General features: G+C 41.5%; 1 protein-coding gene across 8 annotated transcripts in view; it reads left to right on the top strand.

Annotated features, from left to right (window-relative positions):
• atp11a (ATPase phospholipid transporting 11A) overlaps window positions 1-21592 on the top strand; it is a 78894-nt gene that overhangs the window by 26685 nt on the left and 30617 nt on the right. For all 8 annotated transcript variants that reach the window (XM_047355438.1, XM_047355440.1, XM_047355439.1 and 5 more), the window contains exons 2-10: window positions 8232-8354; window positions 11750-11839; window positions 13905-13985; window positions 14084-14191; window positions 14364-14492; window positions 19387-19490; window positions 19595-19642; window positions 21357-21421; window positions 21506-21587. In XM_047355438.1, the coding sequence (XP_047211394.1) occupies window positions 8232-8354; window positions 11750-11839; window positions 13905-13985; window positions 14084-14191; window positions 14364-14492; window positions 19387-19490; window positions 19595-19642; window positions 21357-21421; window positions 21506-21587 (830 nt within the window). The remainder of the gene's footprint in view (window positions 1-8231; window positions 8355-11749; window positions 11840-13904; window positions 13986-14083; window positions 14192-14363; window positions 14493-19386; window positions 19491-19594; window positions 19643-21356; window positions 21422-21505; window positions 21588-21592) is intronic.

The raw sequence follows: 21592 nt of genomic DNA, 5'->3' as shown, positions 1-21592 counted from the left end.
GCACTAAATGTACTTGGTAAGAAACATTTAGTTTTGCTTGTGTGAAATCCCTAAAGAAATCAATTGAAATTAAGTTTTGAAATCTTGAATCCTGAATCTCCTACCAGCCCATGCCTCCTGCTGTGGTTAAAGGCCGAATAGTGACTTTTCATAGGTGGATGATGAGGATTTATTATTATCTTATTTGGGCTGGCCTGTTGTCACGGGTAAGGCTGAGCGAGACAGATGGGGAGCACAGCTGCTTTCCCATCTGTGACTGAAGCAACACAAACACACTCAGGCTGCCACACACAGACTGGATGTCACAGTTTTGCAGGTAAAAATAACGATATATCCAACAAATTTATACCTCCTCAAAAACAAAATGTATTTGCTGTATCATTTAATTGGTTTGTCTTAATGTGACATCGACACATATGTGTCTTATTCCATCTTATGAACCCCAAAGCAAAGGAAAACGGAGGATGTTTTGTCTAAATCAATGCTGGTGCATGTTAAAACACACTCGTGGTTGTGTTTGTCGCCTGGTGGCTTAGGAAAGAACACGTGAATTCTCCTATCTCTGTGGCTAAATAGCATTTGAGAGAAAGCAAATTGTGGCATGCAAGCTTTATGCTTGGACATCCAAAGTAGATATATAGGGTGACTCATTTCCAGCGATGCCTGTTGCAGCGGGAGATAAAACACTTTAATCATCAGTTGAAACAACAACGCAGCCATTTGAGGCCGCAGACAAACATGGGTTTGTGTGCTTTACAGTGATTTATTATTTATTTTTTTGCTCTTCACAGTGTCCTCCAAATGTTATCAGGACTCGGCAGGCATCATGCAGAATGAGCTCTAATGCCACGGACCCAATGTCAGTGTCACAAATGGCTTTCTGGGGGTTTTGCTTGTAAAGCAAGTCGGTTAAACTGTTTAACAAATGTTTATGCAATCACCTACACCATACTAGAGAAATTATGTTCTTTATTTCTAGTCTATTTAAGAATATATAACGAGTGAGAAAATGGATAAAAGCAAATACAGATGAAAACTATAAAATAAGTCCAGAATATGTTTCTTTATGTTGTCTATAACGGTTGTTGTACACACAAACACCTCAGACTTGACCTTTCACCTAAAAACAGTTTTTCCTCCAGGTCCCTGAAAATGTTGGCTGGACCATAGGTCTTCTCAAAATAACCTCTTATTTCATGCAAGTCACATAAAGAATTATTTATGAAAGTCTGTCAATACAGGTTGAAGTTTTTTTTAATGACCAATCTTTGTTTATTTAGACATTCAGATATAATAAAAATTATGTGCCAAATATTGATCACTTTTAATATGGCAAACTTTACATGTGAACTTGTCTTTTATTCAGTGGAAAAATTTAAACATTAAAATATTAACTTTGGCTTAAGTAATAGTTTGTTGATCATTTTTAATCTGTGTTTTAGAAAAGTAATAGAATGCACTTTAGAAAAACATCTAAAGCTCGTGCATCAGTTAAGATCAGGGTTCATGGATTAGCAATAAGAATGAGAGAGACTGGGGAAAAATGAGGCCAAAACCACTGGTGACCCAAAAAAATTACCAAGGTTTCCTTTTACATTTGCCAAAAAACATCTTGATGATCTTCAAGACTTCTTGGAAAATATTCTGTGGACTGACGGGACAAAAGTGGAGCTTTTTGAAAGATGTCTAACAGCATTTTAGAGAAATCTTACAAACAGTGAAGCATGGTGGTGTTAGTGTCGGGGTCTGTTGCTGCTTTAGGACCTGCGTGACTTGCCGTTATTGATAAAATAATGAATTGTGCTCTCTACCAGAAAATCTTGATGAACAAAACCGTTCAATATGGCTGAATTACAGCAATTCTGCATAGATAGGTTGACCAAAGGTCCTCCACAGTGATATAACAGACATATTTTCACTTTATCAAATGCTACATTGGCCATTGTTGCCTCCAGTGGAGGCACAAGCTGTCATTTATTTTACTGCCTTTTGTATTTACTGTTTTCCTGGTAAAATTTGTTCGATCTGAAATATTTAACTTTGACAAAAACAAAAAAACAGAAGAACTCAAGGGAGCAAAAACTTTATTATTGCACTGTCCTTCCATGTAAAGATTTTTGAGGTTTCCTCATGCTTTTTTGATGTGGTGAGAAAAGCTTCAGGTGCTTTTTCTCTCTGTCTTCTTGCAGCTCATAAACCTTGAGTGATTAGAGTTGGTTTGTTTCTCTTGTACCTGAATCGGTTTCTCTTTGTCAGATTTGTTGTGAGTGGGTGGGTGGAACCGGGGGTGGTTAAAGTGGTCTTTTCAGGAAATGTTGTGTTCTGTGTGAGTGGGTGGGTGGGTCCAGCTCTTCCTGTTTATTATGTGTTCCTGATCACAGCAGGGCTTCAGTTTTCTGGCTCTAATGTTTCGCGGTCCAGGGGGAACGGCGTAGGCTCATATGTGGCGGCATATTCACACATTGAAATTGGAAAGATTTTTTTCAGATTTTGGTTCAACTATGATGCTTTTTGCATTTTCTTTAATATTTGTGGCTATTTTCTAGGCATTACATTACAGATATGGCTAATAATTCTTTTAAAATCTGATTTGATTATCAGCCTGATACTGGACATCATCTGATAAACGAGTGTCATTTAAGGAACACCGTTACTATCCTTACTATTCATACGGACTTTTAATTATTCAGTATTTTAGAGTAACTGTGAGAGACTTTGTAAACTTTTAGTGTCACATTTAAAATGAACATTTACTGTGCTGATTTGACCTTTTTTAAATACCAGTAGTTTTAGGTTGTCATATTTAATTTAGCTTTCAATTCACACCAGTTTATTTCTTTGGTACCAAATCATGATAAAGTTCTATCTATGGGAAGGAAAAAGCTAACGGAGACACAAAGTTGAGGATAATAACTTCTTAGATTACCTGTTCTAGAAAGATGACTGAAAAATACTGAAGCATTATACAAATAATGCATAAATGGGGAGTTGTGTGAGAAGAGTAGTCAGTGAGTCCTCCAGCAGCCCTAACCTGAACTACAGAGACCAGGAAGCCACAAGTAAACCTGCAGTCTGAGAGCAAAGTGCTCTGTTGAGGACATTTGACATTAGATGGAGCTGCATTATTAAAAGCATTTCATGTAAGAAGAACTTTGATTCTATTCTCCGTTTAACAGGAAGCCAATTGTAGAAATATGACCTCTCCTTTTAATTTTGACGTGCTCATTTTTTATGTCTTTGCTGTATTATCCCTCTGATTTTTGACAACATGTTCACATAATTCACAAGAAGAATTAATGGTAGGTAGCTTGTGTCAATATATAATGTGCAAGAGTAACTACAGAGGCATGTGTGTCTGTTCCTGTATGACTCCTCTCATACTGGTCTTTGACTGGATGCAATCTGCTGGGTTTCCTTAGATAGAAAAGCTTTTTATCCAATTTGAATAAAAAGCTAACTCCGACTGCACTGTTCAATGGTTAGGATTAATTGGAATGTATGTACCTGACTGTTGTGAAGTGCCTTGAGACAACATGTGTTGTGAATTGGCACTATATAAATAAAACTGAATTGAATTGAATACATGTTTGATGCTGTAGGGATGTTTTGGCCTCTGAGAAGGGATCTCTGAAGGGTTACCATCGCTTTCCACTACTGCCACTGTAAGAAAAGATGTGGATGCAGAGGGAGACGGACAGAAACAAGGCCCCTGTGCTCTTCCCATCCTTCTCTCCCTACCACAAATGTTTCCCTTCCAACTATAAATACACCTCTGAAAGCTGCCACGTCCTGAAACACAAAACGCCACTAAACGTTATTATCTTGGTCCAGAATAGCTTAAAGTCTCTGGTTACATCTGAAGGCTGAAGGGCCAAGCCAGCTTTATTTTATGAGCCCAGCTTTTATTTTGTAAAGATGCTATTTTATTTGATTAAATACAGACAGGCTTTCATGTAGAAGCTCAAATCCGGATGAAAGCTGAACATAATCGATATAGGAGAGCTTGCCGGCGTAGAAGTCATTCACGTTGTGGAGAGAGAAGGGAGAGGAACGAGGTGAGAAAACCAATAAACCTGCGTTACTGGCAAGACTGGCAGTAGCAACAGACTCCTGTGGTTCTGTTCTCTTTAGTATTGCTGCAGCGATGTACAACAAATTAAAAATGTTTTTACTAACTTTAGCTCTAAATAGTGTTATGTATTTTGGGTGGTATTAATGGCTATTTGATACGAAATCCAGAATGAGAGATGCTCCCATTACAAGGCCGCAGATTTCTTTTGATCAGCTGAGATCCCTGGTCATTTGGTTAAACACTTAAAAATCTGGATTTTTTTTCCCCCCTGTTCAGTAAATGCACCAAAAATAAGAATGACAACCATTATTTATCTTTAACAAATCAACCAACAGTATGTGTTGTGGTGTACTTTGTGTTCCTATGAAGGTTAGGGACCAATGTTTTGATCCATAAATAGGTACAATCTTGTAATTCCTTCAATTTAAAGCTACAACCTCTATCAACAAATCTGCATCACATATTTATTTACTTTCTATGTGTCAGAGACCTTTAAAAAACAAAGGAACTGGCCAAAAATGTCTTTCTCTATTCAGAATTTGTTTTAAAATACTTACCTCAAACTAGAGGAAATGTAAAAGGGATGTGTTAGGTGAAGCAGACGGAGCAGGCAGGTGGGAGAGAAAAGAGGGAACAGCAACTCTGTGGGAGCGACTTAATTTGGCAAGCTGTATGGTTTCATGTCATCTTTCAGTGAAAGGAAGTTATCTGTCTGTAAGACGGGACAGAATATTGTTTAGAAATCGTTTTAGAGTACAGCTGGATGCTTACAGAAATCAAATCTAATGGGTTTTGCCAGTGCAGTTTCAAGAAGTTGGTCAGTATCCAGTGCCTTGAACATTATTTGCCCCCTTACAGATTTCTTGTTTTTTTGTCTTTTTTGTTCTTATATTTCTATAAATAAAAATGAAGTTGCCTTGCCTTATCAAACTAAATTATCTAAAATATCAAACTATGTCGGAATTTTGGCCCACTCCTCTTTGCAGAATTGTTTTAATGCAGCAACATTGGAGGGTTGTTGAGTCTGGTAAATGACTTTGTTTTTGGATTCTGGATTTTGACCAGACCACTCTAAAACCTTTTTTTGAGTAAATAAAGGTAAGGATATTTTCTGCTGGAGAGCAGAGAATATCCACGTTCCAAACAGTCCCACCTTTGTTTCGTCGGTACAAAGAGTATTTTCATATCATTCTTGGGAATCAAGATGTTTTTTGGCAAATGTGAGACGAGCCTTTATGTTCTTTTGGGTTAGCAACTGTTTTGACCTTAGGGCTTTCCTATGTAGGGTACTTTTACCCAGTCTCTCTTTCATATTGTTTAACTCAGACCTTGACTGAAACAAGTGAGGCCTACAGTGCTTTAGATGTTCTGGGTTCTTTGGTTTCCACCTGGATGAGTCGTTAATGCGCACTTGGAGTAATTTTGGTAGACTGTCTTCTTCTGGGAAGGCCTTAAAATGGTGCTGTGAACTTTCGTTTCTCACCTTTTCTTGTGTTTTTTTTTTTTTTTAGATCTGGCCATGATGTGTTGCTTGTTGACATATTTTAGCCTCCTCTGTGTTGTCAGAAAGGTTCTGCTTAAGTGATTTTTTATTGTACAGATTTGGCAGTAATCTGGTCTGGGTGTGGCTAGTTAAATCAAACCAAAATGAAACACCAAGTGTAAAATTTGAAACAGGAATCTGTCCAGGTTACAGGATCTAAATAGGCTTTCAGTTCAAACTTGCTAATGCAGATAGTTAACAGGTTAGTGTGTGTGTGTGTGTGTGTGTGTTCCTGTCTTGGCATCACAGTGAGAACCATTTTCCCGATTTCACCATCAAATTGAGGACCGTTTGTACCAAAGTGAGGACATTTTGTTGGTCCTCATGACCTATTTTGCTAACGGTTAGGTTTAGGACTAAGGTGTGAATTGACTTTAGGTTAAGGTCAGGGTTAGGCAAGCACTGGTAATGGTTAGGTTTAGGGTTATTGTCAGGGTTAGGGCATAGAAAGGGTTGAAAATGACTGAAAATCAATGGGAGTCAACACATGGTCATCACTACATATACAAAACAAGAGTGTGTGTGTGTGTGTGTGTGAGAGAACATGACAGCAGATGATATTATAAGCAGGGCCATGCAGCCTCTTGACACTCATTCAGTGGTCAGAGATTACTGTCACCTCTTATTAGCCCATGTGATTGTTTTTGCACACGTTTGTCATCAGACTGTTTAGTGAGGAATTAAAAATCTCACAGAGTTTATTGGTTGTGATTGCTGCAGGTGACAGCCTTGATAAAAGTGTAAGTGGAGAATGGCTGAAAGGAGAAAGCAAAACAGACGGGACTAGGTTGATTTGCTGAAGGGTGCCTCTCACCCAGGTTAATACAGGCCCTAATGAGCAGGAGCTATAGCTTGCCTGTTGGGACATGGAAATGCTGATCATTAGTCTGAATTCAATCCAGCTTTCTTTTGCAAAACTTAGAATTCAGACAAAATTAATCAAACTAAGATGTTATAAGGATAATGCATAGGTTGCTAAAAAAGGTTATAAGGACATGTTTATATCACGGTGTTCTTTGTTCAACACTACCCAGGTAATTTGGAAGCATGCTGAGGGTTTGTATGCTCATACTGGGGATTTGTGCATTGTATGTTTTGCTTCACAGTACTCCACCTTCAGTAATTATTGGCCAAGATCTCTAATAATGTTTCAAAATAAATGGTTGTTACAAAGACCTGGTGACCCCAAGATGTCACTCTTTGTTTTGGACAGTGAGCTCGGGTTGCTCCTTGTACCTCCCTTACCATTAAACTCACTGTGTGTGATGAAAAGACAAACTTCTGTCCAGTCTTCTTTGTTTTTTGTAAAAGCAACAGGCCCACAGGATCACATATCCTCCACCTTACCTATACCAGACATGAATTGCCTTTCTACATGTTGGTATTGAAAGGGAGACTTGATGACCCCAGGATACCACTCATCTGCAACATAGGTCCTTGTCCAGCCCTATTTGAAATTGGTACAGGCCCTCAGCATCACAGATCCTCCACTATACGTAACAGTGGCCTTGCGTTGCTTTTAAGAATATTGACATGTCGATAGTGTCTAATGGTTGTTGTGGGCATGTGATGACCCCAGGATACCACTCTTATGCAACGTGGGTTCTTGTCCAGCCATGTTTTTTCAGGGTGCAGTTGTTTCCAACCTTTTAATTATTACTCTGGCTGTAAATATGGGCATGTTTTGGTGAGTAGCCATTACCCTGTAGCCATTTGTTAATTTACAAAGACCAGCACAAATCTTAACAAGTTAATTCACTGGAGAGTTGAGAAAAACTTTTAATTGGAGGAATTGGTGTAACATTCCTCTGTTTACTGATTACCTTTTAGTTATTTATAACCTCTTAGTTATTTATAGCACTTGCAACAGGGAAACATGCTATGTAGTAAGTTTAAAATACTACTTAAACAACTTAAGTCGATAAAGCAATGCATAATAATCGTTTCTATTTGATGTATGAAGTATGAATGTGATGTGTGTTTTCCAAGCAGTCTCAATATTGGCTGAAATGCTTTAGGTCTTTTACAATTTTACATGGCATATATGACATTTTATAGGCAATAAACCCCTGCAGCTGGAAAGTCAGATTTTCTGTTTTTAACACATTTAAATAAGAAATCAAGGTTACAAAAAAGCTTTTGAAAGAATGAAAACAATAAAATTTTCCTAGAATGTTCTTTTAGTCTTTGTGCCATTAATTGTGTTTCATATTAAATATGTAAGATTGCCTGAAAAAGTGAAGGAGATGTGAATAATTTTCCATGCAATAGAAAAAAAAAAAAAAAAGGATAACTGTGTGAGACAAATGGATGAAACTCTTCTAATCCTCGTGCCTTTCACTCTGTGATGATGTGAGCGTAGGGGAGCGTGTGGACCCTTTTCCTGCTACATTCCAGTCTGAGTCACATGCACATCCTTGTATCCGTGGCAACAAAAACTCTTTCATTGAGAAACAATCCACTAACTCATTGTACCCCTCTGTAAATGTGAATCACACTGAGGGTGATTTAATAAAGAAAAACAAAACAGAGACTCTAAGAACATGCTGGACAACCATGTTTCTGTTAAAGTTTAACATGTCTTTGGGGCTTGTGTTTGTCTTCTTCCTCCTGCAGTGTGCTGGTGAGGAGAACTGTGTAGACACCAGGACAGTTTACATTGGACAGAAGAAGCCTCCTCCAGGGGCAGAGGCCTTCATACAGCAAAGGTTTCCAGACAACAGAATAGTCTCCTCCAAGGTCAGTGAAGGCATACCGACCTAAGCACAATATACAGTACAGACCAAAAGTTTGGACATGCCTCCTCATTCAAAGAGTTTTCTTTATTTCCATAACTATGAATATTGTAGCTTCACACTGAAGGCATCAAAACTATGAATTAACACATGTGGAATTATATACTGAACAAAAGTGTGAAACAACTGAAAATATGTCTTATATTCTAGGTTCTTCAAAGTAGCCACCTTTTGCTTTGATTACTGCTCCGCACACTCTTGGCATTCTGTTGATGAGCTTCAAGAGGTAGTCGCTTGAAATGGTTTTCCAACAGTCTTGAAGGAGTTCCCAGAGATGCTTAGCACTTGTTGGCCCTTTTGCCTTCACTCTGCAGGCCAGCTCACCCCAAATCAATTGGATTGGGTTCAGGTCCGGTGACTGTGGAGGCCAGGTCATCTGGCGCAGCACCCCATCACTCTCTTTCTTGGTCAAATAGCCCTTACACAGCCTGGAGGTGTGTTTGGGGTCATTGTCCTGTTGAAAAAGAAATGATGGTCCAACTAAACGCAAACCGGATGGAATAGCATGCCCCTGCAAGATGCTGTGGTAGCCATGCTGGTTCAGTATGCCTTCAATTTTGAATAAATCCCCAACAGTGTCACCAGCAAAGCACCCCCACACCATCACACCTCCTCCTCCATGCTTCACGGTGGGAACCAGGCATGTAGAGTCCATCCGTTCACCTCTTCTGCGCCGCACAAAGACACGGTGGTTGGAACCAAAGATCTCAAACTTGGACTCATCAGACCAAAGCACAGATTTCCACTGGTCTAATGTCCATTCATTGTGTTCTTCAGCCCAAACAAGTCTCTTCTGCTTGTTGCCTGTCCTCAGCAGTGGTTTCCTAGCAGCTATTTTACCATGAAGGCCTGATTCACACAGTCTCCTCTTAACAGTTGTTCTAGAGATGTGTCTGCTGCTAAAACTCTGTGTGGCATTGACCTGTTCTCTAATCTGAGCTGCTGTTAACCTGCGATTTCTGAGGCTGGTGACTCGGATGAACTTATCGTCCGCAGCAGAGGTGACTCTTGGTCTTCCTTTCCTGGGGAGGTCCTCATGTGAGCCAGTTTCTTTGTAGCACTTGATGGATTTTGCAACTGCACTTGGGGACACTTTAAAAGTTTTCCCAATTGTTCGGACTGACTGACCTTCATTTCTTAAAGTAATGATGGCCACTCGTTTTTCTTTACTTAGCTGCTTTTTTCTTGCCATAATACAAATTTTAACAGTCTAGTCAGTAGGACTATCAGCTGTGTACTGTATTCACCTCCTGCACAACGCAACTGATGGTCCCAACCCCATTTATAAGGCTTGAAATCCCACTTATTAAACCTGACAGGGCACACCTGTGAAGTGAAAACCATTTCAGGTGACTACCTCTTGAAGCTCATCAACAGAATACCAAGAGTGTGCGGAGCATTAATCAAAGCAAAAGGTGGCTACTTTGAAGAACCTAGAATATAAGACATATTTTCAGTTGTTTCACACTTTTTTGTTCAGTATATAATTCCACATGTGTTAATTCATAGTTTTGATGCCTTCAGTGTGAAGCTACAATATTCATAGTCATGAAAATAAAGAAAACTCTTTGAATGAGAAGGTGCGTCCAAACTTTTGGTTTGTACTGTAGCCCCTTTTCCACCGAAAGCCCCAGGATTTGTGTGCTGTCTTTTTCCATTGCCACAGACCATTTATTTAAATCAGCCTAATGACATATGGGGAAGTTGTGAAGAAAATTGCAGTACACCTTCATTCCAGCAGATGGCACTGCCTTTTTACTCCTTTTAAGCTAATAAATAATATTTTTGTTTCAACAGATAAATAATAGATTATGAGCAGCTTTAGAGTGTCACAGTTAATTAATTCCTTCCACTATTCCTTAAGATGCACTGGATCTTGTTGCTTTACAACTGCATGATTAATTTACAATACCAACTAAACACTGATTAACAGACTTATTTTTCTTTTATTAACATCAGGTAACTCGTATCAGATAACTACAGAAACTTGTTTTTAGTAAATATTTTACTTATGTAAATAAATAAAAAAATCTGATAATCAGTCCTGAAGTGCAGGCAATTGATACACTGGCGGTAATCATAAGCAGATATTTATATAAAGTAGAAGATGCGAAAACAGTGGAGTTGGCAGGACATGAGAGTGAAGAAATGCATAAGAGACTGCATCCAAACCTGGAACTGTGGTGTCTCCTCCTACATAAAACTTTGAAAAATTAAAAATAATAAATAGTTCAAACTCCACTAAGATAGGTTTACATGAAAAAACAATCTTATAGAAATGTGTATTTTAATAGTTGGTCATAACTAGTTTATAATTAATGCCAACAATAACTTAAAATGTCACAAATTACCTGCAAAAAATATTCCGTTTTTTTTTCTGGTACTTGCACTTATTCACCACATACCTACTAAATGCTTTATGTTCACTTTCAGCCAAAAAAAACAGATAACAGGAAGCGGGAAATCCCAGAGTGCGTGGTAAAGATCAGGTGGGGAAGTCCCAGTCTAACCTTAAGATGCACTGGATCCAAAAGCAGGAGAAGGTTACATCAGTATTTTACATTACGTTTTTTACCAACCTGCATCTGGCCAGAGTTGTTGCTTTACAACTGCATGATTAAGTTACAATAACAATTATTAATTTACAATAACACCCCCATTAGCTTAGCTTGCTAATAGCAGCCAGACCAGCCTGTAAACAGAGCTCCGCAAACTCAGAAAAACATTAAAATGTAGGCTTATTCGTAATGAACGAACTGCACAGATGAAGTTTTGAAGTCTACTTTCTCACCTAAAAACATCTTAAAACTACTTTTTAAAAAGTTAATGGAATAAAAACGATTTGTAATTTGTATACTAACCTCCGCAATTACTGGAGCTGCTGGTGCTGTGCCTGCTGCACACAACCCCCACTTTTAAAAAAACCTGTGGAAAGCTGAAATTAACTACTCCAGACCAGGACCATTTACCCGTGAAAGTAAAGCCCCGGTAAATTTGTATCGAAACGCAACCTGGACTTTCCAAAGCCAGGGGCTTTCTACAAGCAATGAAAAAGGGGCTATGTCTGTATTCACCTTTCACTGTGTGGGTGATTTATTCTTTGCAACAGTTAATTAAAGCAGAGTCCTGTGAGTGAGCTGTTTTGGAAAAAAATTACATTTCATCTACTCTCTTTTGACTGTTTAGTCTCTGCAAAGAGATGATATCTTCTGTAACTCATAAACATATAATGCCTTGTTGCCTGAGAGGAAAACATTGGCCTTGATATCACTTAATCATTTTTTTTTCTTTGCTGTATGCACATGCAGATCTAATTTTTTCATTTTCCCATATTTCCAGTACACTTTTTGGAACTTCATCCCCAAGAACATGTTTGAGCAGTTCAGACGAGTGGCCAACTTCTACTTTCTCATCATTTTTCTGGTTCAGGTAAAATACATTTACAGTTAAAACAGACTGCGGCTTCCAGCAAAAAAGCAAGAAGGAAACGGCAAATCAAATCATTGCTGTAGGATTTAGAGCAGAGAAAATATTCTCTGGTCCAATCCATCCCATGTTCAGGCCCTTTGCACATAGAGTTCAGTATGTCCTGCACTCCTTATGGATTAGGACTCCCAACCAAGAAAAAATTGGACACACCTCCAAATTGCACAAATGGACATGGTGGCGGGAGAATGACAGATGATCCAGGGTTTCCAGACTTCAATTGCAAAATGTCTTTGTCACACTGTCAAAGACCAACCCTGGTATTGGCAATGAGGAGAAGGTTAAATTGTTATCAGGGGTTCACAAGGTTGATAGTATAATTTTACAGCAAATTAATGAAAACTTTAGGCTTCATAGTCTTGTAATCTCCTCAGAAAATTCAGTAAAAAACAGATTTTTCAATGTTTGTGGGTGCAATTATTTTTGACTGCTCTGGGTTGAAATACGTGAACAGAGCAGAGATGGCAACTCGAGTTTTAGACTCCAACTCGAGTCGTATTTAAGATGCAAAAACAAATGACTTCAGACTCTGCTTGGATTTGTCCCCTGAAGACTTGCAACCTGACCTGGAGCCCTGGTCTGAGACTCAAGTCTTAGTAACTGTTTTGTAACTCTCTGAATAACTGTTGAGTAAAAAGAAGCCAGCATGTGAGCTACAAACTGCAGCTGCTGCATATGTTTCACTGTGACGGATGCAGTTGATTATTAGCCAGTGACGTTAGTAGATAATGGGATGTTAATGGCTCATAAGAATCTGTTCATGTTAGCTGTAGCTTCACAATAATGACCACATTAATGTCTCGCTGGGTTAAATGACTCTGGATCATTTAGGAAACTGTCTGGGTGTGTGGGTTATTTGACCAGCATGCAGACTAGAATTTGGGAGCAACATGAAGAAAAGCAGGAGTTTTATAATGACAAAAGGCAAACTGCCAGGCACAAGGAGAACAGGAAAAACATGATGTGGGAACATTTCAGACATGGAGTCCTGCACAAATTTCAAATTATTGCTCAGGATTGCATGCTATGCAGAGCACTCTATCATGCCGCTGATAAGCAGATGACACTGATGCTGCTTCCTCATCATAAAGCTGAAAGTAATGGTGGAGATGCAGAAACCTATTCTGCAGTGTGTCAGGAAATTTCTTAGTTCAGATTTGATATTGATATTGCAAGCATTGTGATGCAATGTCCAAGAAAGCAGTAGGGAAGAACCTATGTGACAAGTATTGCACATTGAAATGAGGTTTTCCACATTTGTCATCACCCAGCTAGATTCTAAAGGCCTTGGAGATTCCAGAGATCGAAGGGGGAGTCTTAATCTGGTGTAAAAATATTATGATAGGCTCATGTCATTGTTTACCTTTTCTGATAGGATGTAATTATAGGAGTTTTTAAAATAACTTTTGTGAAAACAAAAAAAATAAAATTTTTCAGGCAAATGTCTAACCTAAAAAGCAGTAGAAACTTTTTTTTCCGGAATTATGAATTTTCACTCATAAATTTGCGCCTTGAATTTCAAATATTATTTATTTATTTTAGATTTTTTTCTGTAATTTTTCCATTTTAGTCCCAGCAGTGGTATTCCTGTCATTGTACAGGTTGCATATTTTGTCACATTGATCGCTCTTTCCTTGTAGTGTAGTATATTTCTAGAAAGTTTAGTTTTCATTCAATTTCATATTTTCTAAGGATCTAATCTTGTGATTTACTGTAATAGATTAAACTTTATCACATAAGTTGACTGAATAACTATGACAAAGCATAAACGTTTGCTCTGTACAACAGTCATGCTGTAGGAAAAGTTAAAATCTAAGTAACAAAAGGAGATGTTGCCAATTTGTGATAATAAAAGGAAATAAATGTTAGTGAACTTATTTATGTACTGAATATTTTCATTTATGGGTTAGATATGAGTTAGTTTCCTGTTTACAGTTTTGTGTAATTTATTTCCTTTCACCTTTTATCATTATTTTGTCTTTAAAATCTTGGGTGGGTATGACCACAGCTGATCATCGACACTCCCACAAGTCCAATCACCAGCGGTCTGCCGCTCTTCTTTGTCATCATAGTGACCGCCATTAAGCAGGTGAGACCTGATTATTCTTGTGATTGTTCTACTTCACATGTCTATATCAGCACCGACACCACACATCTAACAGCCCTGCCTTCCTGTTTGTCTTGCAGGGCTATGAGGACTGGTTGAGACATAAAGCAGACAACGCTGTCAACCAGTGTCCCGTCCACGTGGTGCAGCATGGGAAAGTGGTCCGCAAACAGAGTCGCAAGCTTATGGTGTGTGACTGTAAATCGCTCTGACTGCATGTATCAGAAAAACATTAGTGGGTATACCCAGAGTTAAGCTAACCAGAGCAAACAAAGCTGTGGTTAGCTTGATAAAGATGTCCACTAATACTTTGCTCAAATTCAAAGCAATACTGAGTTTCATCTTCTCTGTCCACCTCAGGTTGGAGATGTGGTGTTCATGAAAGAAGATGAGACCTTTCCATGCGATCTCATTCTTCTTTCCTCATCTCGAGATGATGGGATGTGTTATGTTACAACGGCCAGCCTTGATGGAGAGAGCAGCCACAAGGTGTGTTTCATGTATTATAGTTAATCTGTTTCTGACTGCATACTGTGGCTTGCTGGACTATTCACTCCATAAACATTTCCACATTTTGTCATATTGCATTCACAAACCTTATTGTATATTAATGGGATTTAACATGACTGACCAACATATAATAGTGCATACTGGTGAACTGGAAGGAAATGATACATGATTTCTAAATTTTTACCATTAGTAATCTAAAAAGTGTGGTGTGTATGTGTATTCAACCCCCTCCGCTGAATTTCACTGGCACGGTAAAACATGGTGGTGGCAGCATCATTGTGTGGGATGCTGAGCTAAATGCGCAGCAGTTGTAGTAAAGATGCAAAGGTCTTGAGACTGGGCCGGAGGTTCACCTTCCTGTAAGAAAAACACAGTCAGAGCTACAATAGAATTTTATGATGGCCCAATCAAAGTCCAGATCTTAATCCAATTAGGATTATGTAGCAACACATGAAAATAGATGTTTTTACAGACACAAACATCCAATCTGACTAAATTTGAGCTATTTTGCAAAAAAGAATGGGCTGACATGTAAAAGAAAAAACCCAATACAGAAAACAATTATTGCAAAGTTAATTATTATTATTATTATTATTATTTTTTGGCAGTATGGTGGCACATTTGGTAGCACAGTTGCCTTGCAGCAAAAAGGTCCTGGGTTCGACTCCCGGCCGGGGGTATTTCTGCATGGAGAATGCATGATCTCCCCCGTGCATGCGTGGGTTCTCACCGGGTACTCCGGCTTCCTCCCACAGTCCAAAACATGACTGTTAGCTTAACTGGTCTCTCTAAATTGCCCTCAGGTGTGAATGAGTGTGTTCATGGTTGTTTGTCCTGTATGTCTCTGTGTTGCCCTGCGATGGATTAGTGACCTGCCCAGGATGTAACCTGCCTCTTGCCCATAGACTGCTGGAGATGGGCACCAGCCTCCCATGACCCACTGTGGATAATAAGCGGTATAGAAGATGAATGAATGAATAAATAAAATAATAAAAAAATAGTAAAATTAAAAAGAAATTCATCGTTCGTTCGTCGTCTTCCGCTTATCCAGGACCGGGTCGCGGGGGCAGCAGACTCAGCAGAGACGCCCAGACGTCCCTCTCTCCAGACACCTCCTCCAGCTCCTCCAGGGGGAGCCCAAGGCGTTCCCAGGCCAGCCGAGAGACATAGTCCCTCCAGCGTGTCCTGGGCCGTCCCCTGGGCCTCCTCCCGGTGGGACGTGCCTGGAACACCTCCCGAGGAAGGCGTCCAGGAGGCATCCGGTATAGATGCCCGAGCCACCTCAACTGGCTCCTCTCGATGTGGAGGAGCAGCAGCTCTACTCCGAGCTCCTCCCGGATGGCCGAGCTCCTCACCCTATCTCTAAGGGAGTGCCCGGCCACCCTACGGAGGAAGCTCATTTCAGCCGCTTGTATCCGTGATCTCGTTCTTTCGGTCATGACCCAAAGTTCATGGCCATAGGTGAGGGTAGGAACGTAGACCGACCAGTAAATTGAGAGCTTTGCTTTTCGGCTCAGCTCTCTCTTCACCACAATGGACCGGCACAGCGCCCCCATTACTGTGGCAGCCGCACCGATCCGTCTGTCGATCTCCCGCTCCATTCTTCCCTCACTCGTGAACAAGACCCCGAGATACTTAAACTCCTCCACTTGAGGCAGGAACTCCCCTCCAACCTGAAGAGGACAAGCCACCCTTTTCCGGTCGAGTACCATGGCCTCGGACTTGGAGGAGCTGATCCTCATCCCAGCCGCTTCACACTCGGCTGCGAACCGCCACAGCGCATGCTGTAGGTCTTGGCTAGAGGGGGCCAGCAGGACCACGTCATCCGTAAAAAGAAGAGACGAAATCCACTGGTCCCCAAACCAGACCCCCTCCGGCCCTTGGCTGCGTCTAGAAATCCTGTCCATAAAAGTTATGAACAGGACCGGCGACAAAGGGCAGCCCTGCCGGAGTCCAACATGCACTGGGAACAGGTCCGACTTAGTGCCGGCAATGCGGACCAAACTCCTGCTCCGCTCGTACAGGGACCGGATGGCCCCTAATAAAGGGCCCCCGATTCCATACTCCTGGAGCACCCCCCACAGGGCATCACGAGGGACACAGTCGAATGCCTTCTCCAGGTCCACAAAACACATGTGAACCGATTGGGCAAACTCCCATGAACCCTCGAGCACCCTGTAGAGGGTATAGAGCTGGTCCAGTGTTCCACGGCTGGGACGAAAACCACACTGTTCCTCCTGAAGCCGAGGTTCGACTATCGGTCGGACTCTCCTCTCCAATACCCTGGCGTAGGCCTTACCAGGGAGGCTGAGGAGTGTGATCCCCCTGTAGTTGGAACACACCCTCCGGTCCCCCTTCTTATAAAGGGGGACCACCACCCCCGTCTGCCAGTCCAGAGGCACTGTCCCCGACCGTCACGCAATGTTGAAGAGGCGTGTCAACCATGACAGCCCTACAATATCCAGACACTTGAGGTACTCAGGGCGGATCTCATCCACCCCCGAAGCCTTGCCACCGCGGAGCTTTTTAACTACCTCGGTGACTTCAGCCTGGGTGATGAAAGAGTCCAACCCCGAGTCCCCAGCCTCTGTTTCCACCACGGAATGCGTGATGGCAGGATTGAGGAGATCCTCGAAATACTCCTTCCACCGCCCGATAATGTCCTCAGTCGAGGTCAGCAGTCTCCTGCCCCCACTATAAACAGTGTTGGCAAAGCACTGCTTCCCCCTCCTGAGGCGCCGGACGGTTTGCCAGAATCGCTTCGAGGCCAACCGGTAGTCCTTCTCCATGGCCTCACCGAACTCTTCCCAGGCCCGAATTTTTGCCTCTGCCACAGCCTGGGCCGCAGCACGCTTGGCCTCACGGTACCCGTCAGCTGCCTCAGGAGTCCCACAAGCCAACCACAGCCGATAGGACTCCTTCTTCAGCTTAACAGCATCCCTTACTGCCGGTGTCCACCACCGGGTTCTGGAATTGCCGCCACGACAGGCACCACAGACCTTACGGCCGCAGCTACGGGCAGCAGCAACGACAATAGATGCAGAGAACACGGTCCACTCGGACTCTATGTCTCCAACATCCCCCGGGATCTGGTCGAAGCTCTCCCGGAGGTGGGAGTTGAATACATCCCTGGCCGAGGGCTCCGCCAGGCGTTCCCAGCAGACCCTCACTATGCGCTTGGGCCTGCCAAGTCTGTCTGGCTTTCTCCTCCTCCAGCGGATCCAACTCACCACCAGGTGATGATCAGTGGACAGCTCAGCCCCTCTCTTCACCCGAGTGTCCAAAACATGCGGCCGAAGGTCTGATGATACGACAACAAAGTCGATCATTGACCTCCTGCCTAGGGTGTCCTGGTGCCAAGTGCACTGATGGACACCCTTATGTTTGAACATGGTGTTCGTTATGGACAATCCGTGACTAGCACAGAAGTCCAATAACAAAACACCACTCGGATTCAGATCGGGGAGGCCATTCCTCCCGATCATGCCTCTCCAGGTGTCACTGTCGTTCCCCACGTGGGCGTTGAAGTCCCCCAGCAGAATAATGGAGTCCCCGGGAGGGGCACTATCCAGCACCCCCGACAGGGACGCCAAGAAGGCAGGGTACTCTGCACTACCACTCGGCCCGTAGGCTGAAATGATAGTCAGAGACCTCTCCCCAACCCGAAGGCGCAGGGATACAACCCTCTCATCCACTGGGGTAAACCCCAACACGAGACGGCTGAGCTGGGGGGCAACAAGCAAACCCACACCAGCCCGCCGCCTCTCCCCGTGGGCCACTCCAGAGTGGAAGAGAGTCCAACCCCTCTCAAGGAGATGGGTTCCAGAGCCCACGCTGCGCGTGGAGGCGAGCCCGACTATTTCTAGTCGATATCTCTCGACCTCCCGCACAAGCTCAGGCTCCTTCCCCCCCAGCGAGGTGACATTCCATGTCCCTAGAGCCAGCCTAAGCATCCGGGGATCGGGCCGCTGAGGTCTCCACCTTCGTCCGCCACCCAATCCTCTTGCCACCGGTCCCTCATGGTTCCCCCTGCAGGTGGTGGGCCCACTGGGGGATGGCCTCGCGTCTCTCGTTCGGGCTTGGCCCGGCCGGGTCCCGCGAGGAGCAACCCGGCCACCAGGCGCTCTCCGACGAGTCCCGACCCCAGGCCTGGCTCCAGGGTGGGACCCCGGCTCCGCCGTACCGGCGACGTCACGTGCCTCGATATTTTGTTCTTCAAGAGGGGTTCTTGAACCATTCTTTGTCTGACCCATCACCTAGAGCCTGTTTGCCATGGGAGACCCTACCAGGGGCATTTAGGCCCCAGAAAACATAGCCTCTAGGATCCTTTGAGCACTCAAACCCCTCCACCACGTTAAGGTGACGGTTCAAGGAGGGGAAAAAGAAATTCAATCAGATTTTAATGCAGCTTCTGTATTTCGGCTATAAATTCCTGTCATTGGCTGTATAAGATGCTTTTAAGTTGAAAATTCAGGTTGTTGCACAGGTTTGTTTTGTTGCTGAGTAGTGCAGATGCCACAGAGTAGCATATCATCCCCATCCTGTGTTTGTTCTCCATCTGTGTCTGAGGACCTCAAGTGTTTCTGCACAAATAAACTGAATCTATCTTTTTTTCTGTTAAATGCTGGTCATTGCTGCAGTTTTGCCCAAACAATTCTTAGAGATGTTTAATTTTCGCTCCGCTTCATAATTTTGTGCCACTTTGTGTTGTTCTATCACATAATATCCCAAATATGTGACAAGAAGAGGAAAACCTTACTACTTCTGCGACACTTCTCAAGACACTGAGGAGTATAGGAACCATGTTTTGTTCTCTTTCTCCTCCTTATGTAACCTTACAGCCTTTATTCCTGTTCTTTTCTTTCCAACACAGACATACCATGCAGTTCAAGATACCAAAGCTTACAAAACAGAGGAAGAGGTCAACTACATCCATGCCACCATAGACTGTGAACAACCGCAGCCAGACCTATACAAGTTAATACAACACGCACAGATGCACAGAGTTGACTGAAGCTTTAAATTACTATCAGAAACATGTCTGATCTCACAGCTTTTCTGCCCTTCTCTGTCCAAAACAGATTTAGGGGCAATATCAACATTTACATGGGAAACGAGCCAGTGTCCAGGTATGCTAAACATAAGGATAGTAATTGTGTCTGTGAAAGATTTATGGGATTTAATGTGATTTTAAGACGAGTGTCATATTCTGAGCTGCACCTTAAAAAGTGTCCAAACTCCAGTAAAACGGCAGGTTTTTGTGACCATAATAAATCATTTAAAAAAGCTCCTGTTAATGGTGACGTATTCCCTGCACAGTTTGACAAACAGATCTGTTAGAGGGGAAAATCTAGAAAGTTCCAATTACCTAGTTGGATACGTTTGTACAACCTCAAATGAATACTTTGTTGAAGCACTTTTTGATTCAGTTTCAGCATCCAGTTTTCTTTGGTGGGAGTCTCTCAGCATCCCACATCTGGGAAAAAAACATCTAGACTAAGTAAACTGAAACCTATTAACCCAAAAGAAAACGGTACGCAGAGTCTTTTTACTTACAGATTTACAGATCTGTTTTTTGACGAAAATCTGGTTTCTTTATCTGTTTTATTAAAATATTGCATGTTTAGTTTATCGTTGAGCCCGTTAAATGAAAAAATATTCACAATTAAAATATTTTTGTCACTTTTTTTGTCACCTGTGGTCACGTGGAGAAAAACAAGACATGTGGAGGGAGTATTTATTTTGTTGCTTTCCCATTTTAAGACATGGTGAGAAAAACATTGATGTGGACAGAATTAGAACAAGTATATCAGCATTAAAGTTGAAATGACACTGGCAAGATCTGCAACAGTCGTGGCTTGTGTAAATGAGCTACTACTTTAGTATAGGATTTCATAACAAAACAAGATTTGTCTTTCAGCATATAAACATCCTGTCATAATGATGGGTCATCCTGATGCATACCAAACCTGCTTGGAAAGAATAATTACAGTATATTATTTTCACTTTATTCTAAATATTTTAACTTCAATCATATTTCAACCCTATTGTGTAATGGAAAAGAAAAGAAATCCAGAGAAAAAACCTTGTTCATTGTAAGAACATTCTGCTTGATGATAAAAAATATGGACACCAGTGTTTTAGAAGATTTTCGAAACACCTCTTTAGAGGATGAGGCTGTTTTATAACCATACTACTTTAATCCATATTTTCCCCATTCATTCATGGCTGTCTTTACTGCACCGTGGTGTATATACAATACTGAGGGGTTTTAGTAGCCTTCTCCTGACTGATATCTTCATGCAATGAGATGAGTACGATCTTTTGTAATCTCTCCGCAAACTATGGCTGAATAACACACTATTAACTGAATAACGCAAATAGGAAAATAGGAAATTCCTACTAAGGACAGCTGAACTTTATTTATTGTTAATCGAAATCCCCACAGTTGATGGTGGGTTAATAAAACTGAATTAAAAGGTGCCTCAATCAAAAATTGTTTGAATGGTGTCGACACTTATGCAGCGACATTGGAAAGTTTTCTTCTTTTCATAACAGATTTGTTTATTTTGACTTGATTACAGCTAAATATTAGCTTTAAATGTGAAAAAAAAAATAGTTTTAACCTATTTAAGTACAAAGGTCTTATTGTTTTAAACCAGAAAAACCTGGTAAGTGAACTTTTGAGAGCCAGTGTATGCTATATTTGTACATTGTCACCCTGAGTTGCTTAGAAAATGTGCATTTATCAATGTAACTTTGTTACTTTGTGGGAGACATAGTTTTTGGATAAATCAGAAAGTGTGCGTTTATGTTTTTAGTTTCATTGTCTGTCCTTTGTAGGTCATTGGCTTCTCAGAACTTGCTGCTTCGTGGAGCAACACTTAAAAACACGGAATATATCTATGGTAATACACACAAAATGCATCAAAGCCTTTTAACAGTAATTTAGTAATTAGTGTGTTTTTAAACTACTTTCTGACTGCATTAAGGTGTTGCTATCTACACTGGCATGGAAACCAAGATGGCTCTCAACTACCAGTCCAAGTCTCAGAAACGCTCTGCGGTAGAGAAGTAAG

Source organism: Girardinichthys multiradiatus, chromosome 24, assembly GCF_021462225.1.
Source record: "Girardinichthys multiradiatus isolate DD_20200921_A chromosome 24, DD_fGirMul_XY1, whole genome shotgun sequence".
Taxonomy (NCBI): domain Eukaryota; kingdom Metazoa; phylum Chordata; class Actinopteri; order Cyprinodontiformes; family Goodeidae; genus Girardinichthys; species Girardinichthys multiradiatus.
The sequence above is the reverse complement of the archived record's forward strand: the minus strand, read 5'-3'. Positions and strand labels throughout refer to the sequence as shown.